General features: G+C 33.8%; 1 protein-coding gene across 4 annotated transcripts; it reads left to right on the top strand.

Moving 5' to 3' along the window:
- The first annotated feature begins 849 nt into the window (after positions 1-849).
- LOC120636387 lies at positions 850-12,546 on the top strand. 4 transcript variants are annotated; one of them, XM_039907843.1, is made up of 10 exons: positions 850-1,145; positions 3,698-3,895; positions 3,969-4,082; positions 4,995-5,129; positions 5,206-5,795; positions 6,036-6,542; positions 6,758-7,949; positions 8,737-8,843; positions 10,194-10,584; positions 12,288-12,546. In XM_039907843.1, exons 1-10 carry the CDS (start codon positions 992-994, stop codon positions 12,485-12,487), a joined length of 3,588 nt encoding a protein of 1,195 aa, XP_039763777.1. In that variant the 5' UTR covers positions 850-991; the 3' UTR covers positions 12,488-12,546. The 4 variants fall into 4 exon arrangements, with proteins under 4 accessions (XP_039763777.1, XP_039763775.1, XP_039763778.1 ...); XM_039907841.1 differs by having other exon boundaries at positions 5,206-6,542; XM_039907842.1 differs by lacking the exon at positions 850-1,145 and adding an exon at positions 1,339-1,394 and having other exon boundaries at positions 5,206-6,542.
- The last annotated feature ends 322 nt before the right edge of the window (positions 12,547-12,868 follow it).

Here is a 12,868-nt window from a genome sequence, read left to right as displayed (position 1 = left end):
AAGTCCCGTGCAAAAACAATTTAACCTTAAGGTCCGGGTTGTCTAAAGGTGCGGTCTGCATACTTCTGGACAGAGACAAATATTCCTTCCCATTCCTTCCTCTCAGCATCCCTCCGACTTGAAGTTAAGAAAAACCTGACGCAAGGATCGAATGTGTACTGAAGAAATACTATCAGATAGTCTAATTAGACGGTCGGAAACAGAATCTGACGTGTATTGCCAGCCTTATGTTTCTCGCACACACCTCATTAAAATTGACAATAATCGAAACGCAAAATAAGAAGAAGAAGACAATCATCTAAGTATCATATTATATGTTGTACGTGTATCTACGGAACTATCTACGACCCATTAATATACTTCTATTATATTCACTGACCTCTATTATAACACGCGTACTAAAGTATAATAGAGGTCAGTGATTATACTAGTATAATTTAGAGGTCAGTAACATATTCAGACAGCGAAAAACGTATTAATGTAATTCAGAATTGGCACTTATTTAGTTCAGTTTAGAGATTTCTCTACAACAATATCATCACATTTACGGCATTACTGACCTAAAAGGCAAAGAAAATAATATAATTATTATTCTAAACATAAATAATTTATATGATATGGGTGAATCTATTGTACGGATGATTGCGCGTTGTGTTTATATCCTCTTTGGCTGTTGTCAAATTTACTGTATTCTCAGTTTTAAATTGAAGGTTTATTTACTCTGAAATTGCAGTCCATGCACTACAGTTAGACCAAAAAGTATGATTTTTACTTTTATGAGCAACCAAAAAGCCAAAAACCAAAACCAATTTTGAGTCTTTCTGTCAAATTTGTCATAAGAAGGAAAAATTTCAGTACCTACCTACGAAAAAATAAAAATGTAAAAAATAACTAAAAGTTGTTTATACAGTCTTATTGGTGCAGATGTATAAATTTTGAACAAAATAATGGTGAGGGAGTTAAATTTTAGCGAAAATTAGGTGCATCTATAATGGATGCTTCGGCATCCAAAGTACGGAATGCCGAAATAGATAATTTGTTTGGTATTTACCTCAAAATTGAGAAAGCGTCGTATCCACCTACTTCAAGACAAAAAAAAACAGTGATCAAGTATACAAAACTGCCGGACGACATCAACACCAAAGGTAAGACAGTGAAATGCTTACAAAGGTCTGGTCGATATTTGCTTCCATTATAGAAGTTCATTAATAATTCGTGATTGTAATCAGACATTGCGAATGTTGTAGTATCCGATAACCATAATTAAAATGACAACTTTGTATATTTATTTACTCCAGTGGCGTATTTGCAGTCTTGGCCACCCTAGGCCCCAGTTACTAAGCACCAGTTTCCCAGCACCCATCATATTAGTCCACATATTTTATACAACAAAGGTACGAAAGGTATTTGATGTGAGTGTTATTTATTGGGTGTGTTATTTATTTTATGTGATATTATTTATTTTTACTTTGGGATTTTTTTGCCTATTGGCAATCCCTTAATTCACGCCGCCCTAGGCCTTCAGCCTTAGGGCAAATCCGCCACTGATATACTCCAATCTGTGTCTGTATATTAATAAGAGTAATTGAGTGCATGTATGGGTAGGCTACCATCCAACTGTTATCCAATGTGTTAAAAGCTTACTTGAATTGTATGAAATCTGTTATGCTGTGCTAGGGTTCCATATTATGAGTTCAGTACAACATGTCATATGTTCCAACAAATGCCAACAAAATTAGCCTTCGTTGTCAGTCCATCTGCCTATGTTAGTGGCCTATACTTCCATACTCTAGTAGAAGCTTTTCACAGAATGTATGTTTATAATGTCAAAAATCTTAATAATATTAAGTAGCGCTTCATATTGTAACATAGTATTTGGTATAGTTAATAGAGATATTAACAATTCCAAATACTATGTGAAAGAACTTTGGGTATATCTTCAAATACTCAAAAGAAAATGTAGTCATGCTTCCAATACTTGAATTATCAATTCTTTTATAATAAATGTTTATTTGCTTGCTATCAATGTCCTGCTTATCCACTGCACAAACCTGAAACTGAAATTCTGCTCATATTTAGCTTGCATGATGAAGATGGACATAGTGTAGTTAAAATATAGCGGTGACTGTGTAAGATTAAAAAGAAAACTGGTACAAATGCAGGCAAAGTCGCAGGCACCCTCACCCTAATCATTGCTAAAACAGTAGTCCATAAAGGAAAAAATCATTTAAATGTTTGATTTATAATAATAGATAACTTATCTGCCTTAACCTAAATTATTAACATTAATTTTAGCTTAAAGTTTTGCTTGGAAAATGCTAACAAACATATGGTCAACTTGCATAGAACTCTGTTGGTTTCTTCATTTGTTTTCATTAGATTGCATACAAAGTCATAAGGATACTGATAGGAAATCTCAATTGTAACCAATATAAACATAAACATTAATCTGTGACAACCAGAACAATACGCACAATGCAACTAATAACTTCTTTATATATCACACAACATAAGTAATATAAGGCTTATAGCTTCTGCAACACCACACCACATATTATAAATAATAAATACTACACAAAACTGTATAGTATTTGTCTGGTAATATTGTGATTACAGCAATTTAAGTGTGGTTTTCATTATTAACTATGGGCTACCACAAAGTAACACCTGCTTAACCAAAAATGTACATCCCATTAACAAAATCCTAGCTTACGCCCAGTTTAATCACTTAAATATTATATTAAAAACATAATAATAATTGATAGAATAATATATTAATAATTTATTCAGTCAACTATCATGTTAGCATTTGGCATAATATTATGAGATTATAGGGTCTCGGTATACACTACGGCACTAATGTATAGTTAGTAAAGAACACTGCACAAGTTAAATTAGCATAGTTTTAAAAGAGACACAAAGAAAACTTTATTAATAAAGAATAACATTTTATGAAAACTGTTTAAATATTGTGTGATGGGGCTTTGGTCTGGCATCAAGGAAACAGGATCAGATATTATAGGAAAGAATATATCTGTGGTAAAACATCTCATAGCTTTTGGATATGGGTCATATATCTAATAACTTAAAAAATATTTGAAGACCCCATGCCCTGTAGTGGGCAGTGGTCTTTGCTTAGAATAAGAAAGGTGTAGGTCAAGTTCAGGTGGTAGACTTCCCGAGATGCCTTTGAAAACATAATGGGGAACTCTCAGGCATGCAGGTTTTCTTGCGATAGTTTAATTTACTTTAAAGCAAGTGATATTTAAATTCATAACATACATATTGTTACACTCAGTAGCTCAAGCATAAAAACAGGTGTATATTAACCATGTTTGAAGAAAGATGCTGCTTTTACACATTCCTGAGTCAATGTTCTCCAAAATGTCGAGTCATTTTTGTCTTCAGGGCTTTCTAAGCACAATGATACATCATTATTAACCCATTACCAACCAACCCACTTCAGAAGGGTTCAAGCTCTGCATATTTTATAGGGTCTGCATATATTTCAACCAAATTGAGAACAACCTTTAAGAACATTATGGATATCTCTCAAGCTTGCTGGTTTTTCACAATGCTTTCCTTCACCATTGAAGCAAGTGATATTAAATTGCTATAGAACAATAACTAGAGTAAAATGAATATCTTAAAGTATACTAACCTAACATTATGATTTAAACATATATTAATATTTTAGCATCATGGATGCCCCAAACTTACATTTTAGAACCCAGGCTCAGAAGAATCATAACAATTGAAGAGCCAAAAATTAGCACTTGCAGGTCTTTACAAACAGAAGTGGCAATTCCATCCACTGTCATGGCTTCTGACATTTGTAAACGAAAAATTGTTACAATAGAAGAAGATGAATATAATAGCTACTATCCTAAATACTGTATGTATTCAACAAATTAATATTAATTGTAAATTATTTTATATATCTGCATAACGGTGCTCAAATTTTACAGCACATCATGTAAGAAAAACTTATAATACAAATGTAATTAACCGAGCTATTGAAGCAAAAGAAGATAAACTAATTTCACAACAAAAAATATCAAGATTACCATACAGTTCCAAAAGTATGTATTCGAACTATGGATTATGTATCTTTATAGATTTTTATTTAATGGCAGAGTAGGTTAGTATTGGATGTCATTTTAAATTTAAAATCTGCGTATAAAGTTCTCTACAAAAAAAAGAACTGTGTAGCTAAGAGCTGATAACATATTTATCAGCATTAGCTTCTTAAAATAAGTTCATCATGGTGTTGTTATAACTACGCTCTTGCATAGCTGAGAATTGTTTTTGGACTACTGGTCTTGCAATCTCTGTATTTTACATTCAAATGATATAATCTACATCCGTCCCCATTCATCACTTTGTATGCGCTTAGAGTTTATGACCGTTCTTAAGTAAAATCAGATGGAACAGAATTTTCGGAAATCACATTTTCGTTATATTTTACATAAAAACCTAAAAAAAAAAATCCGGCCCACCACAATCATGTAGTGGTCATGGGTCTCCTCGTACAATGAGAAGGGTTTTTTTGGGATAGGGGGTGAAAATTTTCTATAATTTTATACCATAACTCTGTTAAATCTAAACCGAATTTGTTAAATCTTTTTTACTGGAAAGTTTGTATCATTAGTTTAACTTTTGCAAGCGACTTCACCTACGTTTGTTTTGGAATATTCTTAAAATTCCACCGGAGACCGATTGAAAGTTATATGCCAGCTATATGCAAGCTATATAGCTATATAGCTATGTGCCATTTTCATCATGATTTGCGCAGCGGTTGAGCCGAGTTGAGGTAACAATCAGACACACTTTCGCATTTATAATATTTGTATGGCGTTAGTGAAGACCTGACAAATATTTTTTGAGTTAAGAGGAACGTACACTTAAGCAGAAAATAGCCTAAGTGAGTGGCACTTAGCGCTTTAATTGTAATTGAATACTTCTATGTAGTAACTTCCTTCTATAATTTTTAGGTCCTAAGGATGTAAAGAATACAAAATCCAACATAGCATATACAAATGAGTTAAGCACGAAGTCGGAAAACAAATATAAATTATCAAGAGGAGAAAATGAAAGCCAGGACTGTTCTAAGAATAAAAGTATATATGGTATAGTAAAAAAAGTAGTTACATGTTTTCGTTTTAAGTCAAGGAATTACTTAATAACTTTGGATTTTTCCCTTAGGAACTTCAAGAAGTGTAAAGAATGTTAATTCGTCGTCTAAATATGGTTTAAATAAAAGATGCTCTTCCAGAGAACCTGGCAAAGAAATACCAGTTGCTAAACATAAATTAATAGATGATCGTTTGACTAAACTTGCACCTAAGAATAGAACAACTGTAGATAGAACCAGATTTAGTAGGTCTTCCAATAAGTTGAATCAGAGTAACATATCTCTTCTAAAAGATATCAAGGTAAAACACAAGCCAAGTCCTGTAATACATGTCCCACTTGATGGAAAATTACCCAAGAGGGATGTTGCAACTGAAGTATCAGAAGATATATTAATTTGTTCACAAACTAAGTCCCACGAAGTGGACTCATGTGTTCAAATTACTAATGATACTCTATTGAGAGATACAACTATTGCAGCAGAAGTATTGGTAAAAAAAGTGGATCAAGGAACTGCAGTATATGTAAATAAAGTGGACCAAGGAACTGAAGTATTGCTAAATAAAGTGGATCAATTAACTCAAGTAGATCAAGATTTTATCAAAAATGAGTATAGTGTAAATGATAAAAAAAAGTCGTTTGATAGTCTTGATATACCAAATGTAAGCTTAATTAATAATAGTAAAAGTGATCTGCCCAAAGAAGATATAGTCGACATTATTAATAAGGAATCACTTACTCGAGCCATCCCTATTAGTGTAGTTTCTCAAAAAGATGAAACTGAATTTGGGGAATCTCCTCTTCACAAAAGCTCTTCTTATATTATTAGCAGAGCAACTTTAACATATACTACAAAACAAAAAATAGATTTTCATGTTATCGGCAATAACGATATATTGCAGGCTCACGCACCGTCTAGTCCACTAACGTATCCTGTGAACGTTGTTTCTGTATATAAAAATGAAAAGAGAAATCAAGAGTACTGTGGTGATAACACGAAATTAGATTACGGAAAGGCAGATGAAAGCGATAAATCGCATGACGAACTGGAACATTCAACTGGTTCGACCTCAGTTCATTGTTCGTACGTCTTTGACAATGATAAATTAGTTAAACCTTCGGACATAATTAGCACAATAAAAATTAATAACAGTTTGTTACAAAGCGACTATATCTTTGAACAGTTCCAACGTGAGCTTAACTTTATTGACTCGTTTTTTGAGTCTTTACAGTATTTAGAGAGCTGTTCCCTGTCTGAAAATTGTATTGGCGAAAGGGAAGTCGAGAACTGGATAAATAGCAGCGGAAATGAATTTAAAAATGTGGAGTTCGGGTCATTTTTATCGAAGTTTGAAAATGAAATTAAGATTGGCGATTCGAAAACAATGGCATCCAAGAGTCTTTGTCTGGTAAGTGTTGCTTTTTTAACCGTAAACAATTATGAAATTACCATCATTTGTTATCGTATAATGAGGATACTATTGCCTAACATTCAATTTAAGGTTACAACGTTTATTAAAAAATATTCGAGCGTAATAGTCGTTAGAAGCTCACGTTGAGGTAGATCAATTTATATTTATTTAATTAAAATATTTAAATAATTGCTATTATAATTCATTTCTAGCTCAATTTACTCATTCGCGATGAGCAGAGGCGAGCCAAAAATCTCTTATTTGTCCTTAAAATGCGAGAAGATGCTTTAAAAGATTTTACTAAATCGCAAATACTGTGGCTGGAAAACAAAAAGAAGCAAGATAACACTGATATATCACAACTGAAGAAAAAGCAACGTGGTGCTTTGCTAAAATTACAGCATGAATGTGGTGAAATGCAGCGTATGCGCAAAGCTTTGGTGACTTTATCAGAAAAGCGCAAATTGGCTCTTATGAAAACGAAAAAAAACATCGAAATTAAATTAAAAAAGAGCGTGGATGTAGAACAAATTATTTTGGGCAAAAAGAAATTGAAGCGAAGCTTTTTCAGCGATCGCAACATTGCTCCTCTTAAATGCTTCGAATTGTCTAGCAGTGGATGTGACGACAGCACCACATCACGACCTAGATCCAACACATCAGTTTTCCTACCAAGTATTCCGAAAAGCATAACAAGTGCTGAAAAGTGTGTTCAAACCAGTGAAGGCATCCTTGAAACAGTCTGTGCGGACCGTTCTACAGACACCGCTGACGAGAACTTTATAGTTGTAGATGGCGGTTATCTCAATATCCTTTTTCATAATTTGTCGCCTCAAATATTTAGCAGTGAAAAACAATACGAAGTAAACAAGGAGGCGTTAAATAACATCGTGCACGCAAGTAACATGCACCATTTTAATTGGAACAACGACATCGTAATTGAGGAACTTATGGATCAGATCAAGAATAGTGAGTTGGAATGCCCTAATACGCCTTCCACTGCTCATAGTCTAGTTGAGGAATTTGACCAGATTTACAAAAGTCTCGCCGAAGATATGTCGCTCGGCGATACTACCGATCAAGTTCAGAATGACGCTATAATTGATGAGATTAATGCTGATGTGTCTCACATAGCCGAATCAGAAGCTGCATATAGTGAAAGTTTGCAGAAGTCAGGCTCGCTGGAAAATAGCGAAGATATGAGCGTGCCACCCACAGATGAGTCTTTTGTATGTGAGCCGCTGATGGTATCTGTGGAAACGCAATCAACGAAGGGCAAAGATGCCGCTGCTGTTAGCGTTTCGGGTCCTTTACCAGTGCCGGCGGGAGCCGCGGCCGTAACAGACGATGTAGCAGCTGATCTACCAACTTGGTTGACGCAAAAAGCATCCATGTCTTCTCTTGGTACGTATACGCCCAATTTATAATCTTCAATGTATACCTAATTCTGTCTATATTTTTTTGTATTCATGGAAAGTGAACAGTTAGCGTAAGATTGGACTCGCGTTAGAGAGCCTGTTTTCATTGAGATTAATTATTATAATGTAATTTAATAAAATAGGCCATCATACTACATGTATTTTATATATATATAATTGTCGCAAAATAACCTTGACCCAACTATTAATTTGAGGTTCAATTTGGAAAATTATAATTTTCATTCTCAAATTATAACAGTTAATTGGACTTGTATGAGTAAAACAATAATTCCCACTTAAACTGCAATCGTACTTCATCATTAGGTCAAACGATTTATACGGTACTCGCGGTTCTTTTTCAAAGCGGCTAAATTATAAACATTAATCATCCTAATGCTCTATCGCAAAGTACCTACTATTCTATATTGACATTAAGTGGGTAGTTAGTTAATAAAAATTATAGCAACGTAAATTACCCATCAAAGCGTAATACACATAAAAAAATTAAAATGCTTAGACGAAAGAAAGACAGTGTTCCTAATCACACCATGTTATGTAAGTTTTTAAAAGCAAATTAAAAAGTTTTAATCGTCTTTAATCTTGTATACACACGTATATAAAGCCATTACCGCAGACTTAGCGTAAATAGCCTAAAATGCAATAGCGTGAACGTAATATATGACGAGTTAACAGTATTTATTGTTTTAAATGACATTTCTTTCCTAATAATAATAGTAATATTGATTTGCTGATGAGTGTCATATCTTTTACAGTTGACAGCAGTACTTCGAGCAGTCAGCAAGTGTGCCCCAGTGTGTCTTCACCAGTGAACTACGAAGCTGAGGAGTTACGCCGACAGCAGCTAGCTATAGAAAGAGAGGTGATTTTCATTTTATATTGTTATCGCCCTTTAACTACTGACACCACCAAACTTACATTTCAAACTCAAAATATAAACTAAATTTAAGTATTAAGATCGAAGGCAATAGGTATTTTTAGGTTGACAATTATATTAGTAGAATATACGTAGGATTTAAAGAAATTCCACCCCCAAAGTTTTTTATTTTTATTTTTTAAGACACGCTAATCCTTGGGCTAATAACTAGTCAGGTTTGAAAAATCTTTTTGCATTTGATAGTTTATTTTTTGAGCACGGTTACATGCAACCCTAAGCTAAGAACCCAAGGTGTAGAATGAATGTTTCTATGGGACAAATTTACTTATCAGAAGTTGTAAAAAGCGCGGGCAATTTATACTACTTAGACCTTAGTTCAGAGTTGGTGATCAAAATTCACCAACACTGAACTAAGGACCCGCGCGACTTCGTCCGCGAATGAGCCGACTTAAAAAAATATTCGTATGTTGTCGCGGACTGTTTTATAGAACTTTAAAGAAACAACAATTCCGACAATTCCGATATGCTTACTACATACTTCCGTCGTTTGGCGTAACGTTTACCGTTCACGCATCGCACGCATCAGAATCTCTCAAAAAGAATATTTTTTGCCATTTTTTCCCGAGATTCCAATATAAATGAATACTAGCTAGATCGATCGACCCCGAAACCTCCCAGTATACTGAATTTTATAAAAATCGTTGGAGCCGATTCCGAGTTTCCAATTATATATATATACAAGAATTGCTTGTTTAAAGATATAAGATTATATAATAATATGTGAGTGAAAAGATTTGTCTACAGAGTCTTTGTATTTAACATTTCATAACATTATAAAGAAGCCTTTGATCTCATTGTGAATTCTATATTGTCTTGACATCGTCGTTGCATCACGACACTAAGTAGAGGCTATGTAGGACCCTTGCTATTTATTAAGGCCAGTAAAGCCCGTTTTCACTTAACCTAGGAAACGCTTAAATCAGATGCCTATTGATTTGGGTGATGCGTAGAGAACAAAAGCGTTTCACCATCACTTAGATTATGACTAAGTACGTTAGGCGCCATCTAAAGTTACGACACCGAGTCCGCGGTATGTAATGTGTAGGGTACTCATAAATTGACACTTGACAAGAATCATAGACAAACGAAATGTATGGATCTAGGAATTTTCTTAATTAGACGTTACTTTCTGGGGCATTGTAGCGTGGTTTTAAAGATATATCTAGGCATTGTACTGAAGCTTTGGTTGGTTGATATTATAAGTTTTAGCTTCTAGAATGGACACTCTTTAATTAATTTTTTTTTTAAATTCTTATGTATGTTTTTTTCTCTCAGATCAAAGCTCTAGAACAGCAGCAATGTCAGCTATTGGCCGTGAGAGAGATACCTGATAAGCCTCCGCCGCCTTACACACCGCCCTCGGAATCTAAAGCGCCAAAAAGGCTTGGAAAATATTCCGTCGACCACATAGTCGAAGAAAAAATACGCGCTTTCTTCCCCGATCCTAAGCAAGAGAAATGTGATCCTATGGATCCTTTCGACGTATTCGTCAAAGACTTCTGTCAGGACTCCATAGAAAGACACAATTTGGAGAAGAATCAGAAATATTGGGACACATGTCATTTCCCACCATTTAAACCTGAACTCAATACTGAGGACTTAATCGCGAGGACCACCTCGGAGTTTAAAGAAGTTTTAACCAGTGTTCCACCGACGGATGTGTCTGGTAATTTTTTTGTCTCTTATAATTTTAAGTTCGTGGACATTAGGGAGCGTCCATAAAATACGTGAGATTTTTAAGGGGCGGAGGGGGTCGAGTCATATCTCATCTAATCTTACACTAGAGAGACGGGCGTCTCGGCACGCAATTTTTTTTCTGATTGAAACAAACAAAAGTTATACACCTTTGGACTATTTAATCTAGATTGTACATGCTTGAGATTTAATTTTAAATGCAATCGTAATACGATTAAGATCGTTCACTAATTCGTTCGAAAGAAAATAATTTCGTTCATAATTCGACGTTATACATCTACTGACTGAAAAATTTGTTTTATACAGTTGGTTTTTTTTCTTTTTACAATAACAATTCAACGCGTATACGTAAGAAACCCACATTTTGAAAAATCTCACGTGAGATTGGGGGATGGGGGAAGGGGTTGAATAAAATCTTACGACATCTCACCATACAGAAAATTGATCCTAGCCGTACGTATCAAAAATGTTGATAAAAAAAACGTTTCGTTCGTTTTGATGGAATATCAACCGTAACAGAATGCCACCGCTCACTGCGTCCTGTGGTAGAACGGGGACGGAGGAACAAGATTGTGAAGTTCCAGAGCACACTCACCAGGTTGAGAAGGGCTTACGCTCGCTGGCCTAGTACGGAATTCTTAGGCTTCGCACCCCTTTGAGAACATTATGCAGAACTTCCAGGCAAGCAGGTTTCCTCACGATTTTATCCTTCACTGTTGAAGGTGATATTTGATTGCTCGCTACTTTTATTTTTTACACTTTGGAAAATTTTGCGTACGTCGGTTTCAACTCATACTAACAACGTATAGTAACCGTTAAATTAAGAGAGAAGATACTCTTCGGTAAATTACTTTCAGTTTACGTGAAGCAATATATATATATATATATATATATATATATATATATATATATTAAGTAGTGAATTACTGTACAAATATCAGAAGTAATTTTTCAATTGAATGTATCTCTACACACAACTCCTTTGCTTACGTTTAATCCGTAAATTATTTAAACTCGTGATATTTTTTTAAGTATAGGTCAGATTTAAATGAATATACTAAATGTGTATTTTACTGCTATGTAAATTTCCTTAATGATAAAAGTATTTAATTGAAAAATAATGAATACTGTGATACAAATTAAACCCACTTTCGTTTCTACTGGAGATCTAGTAAAATGTAATAGCACTATTGCGATTTGACTTTGATAGTATATCTAATAATGAGTACTTAAATCATGTAGTACGTATTTTTTTGTATCACCAATAGTTTTTCTCAGCATATGGCAAGTAATTAATTTTACAGGCAAAATTTTACTACTCTAGGTTTTATTGCAATTTTCTTAAGGATTTCAATATTTTTTGAAAATAAATTATATTACCTCTGCTACTTTGAGAAAGTTTAGCTTTCTTTTGGTGAGGAAATGGTTAAAATCTGTCCAGTACCTTAGAGCCTATTTGATACAAACAAACCAAAGAAAATCTTGCCTCTTTATAACATTAGTACTAGTACTATAGATGAATAAGAAAAATACTTTCCTACTATTTTGAGCTTAGTTTATTCTTGCAAATAATTTTAGTGAACTTCCTCCTATGTTAAAAAAAATATATAATATTTTTTAGATATATAGAATCTCTCTCTCTATGTTATATATTATTTTGTTAACAAATTTCAGGCGTAGGAGCAAGGCGGTCCGATCATATTGATGATATACTATTCGCCGAATGGAAGCGATGTGAACCTGAATGGACGTCATTGCATGCCGACGAAGTTATTGTCAAAAATCAAGTGTTCGAAAGTATTTTCCAAAAACTCCTTACAGAGACTGTTGATGAATATAAGAGAACTGTCATTGAGCCACGTAAGGAAACGTAAATTTGAAGTTTGTGTCTACATATTTTTATATATTTACTGTTGAATATTGCTGTGCAATTTCATATTTATAATAAACTTTTAATGTTCTTTTTTGCAGTATAAAAATATTTATTGTGATTTTAACACGCTTACGTGCATGTACATTGACTGGCATTATTGAGCCAGTTAACTAATTAGACTTTTTAATGATCTTTCATACACATCACGTTAGCTTATGTTTGAATTTACCCTAGACTTTACGAGACGTTAGAATTGGTTTCATTCAAATAGACCGGATCGTTTGTTCATACATTTAGTATGATTTTGTAGTTAAAACAACGTAACAAAAAAAAATAACATAATATATTTATATAACATTTCTTCAATATTTAACGGAGATAA

The sequence above is a fragment of the Pararge aegeria genome, chromosome Z, assembly GCF_905163445.1.
Source record: "Pararge aegeria chromosome Z, ilParAegt1.1, whole genome shotgun sequence".
In the NCBI taxonomy this organism is placed as follows: domain Eukaryota; kingdom Metazoa; phylum Arthropoda; class Insecta; order Lepidoptera; family Nymphalidae; genus Pararge; species Pararge aegeria.
The sequence above is the reverse complement of the archived record's forward strand: the minus strand, read 5'-3'. Positions and strand labels throughout refer to the sequence as shown.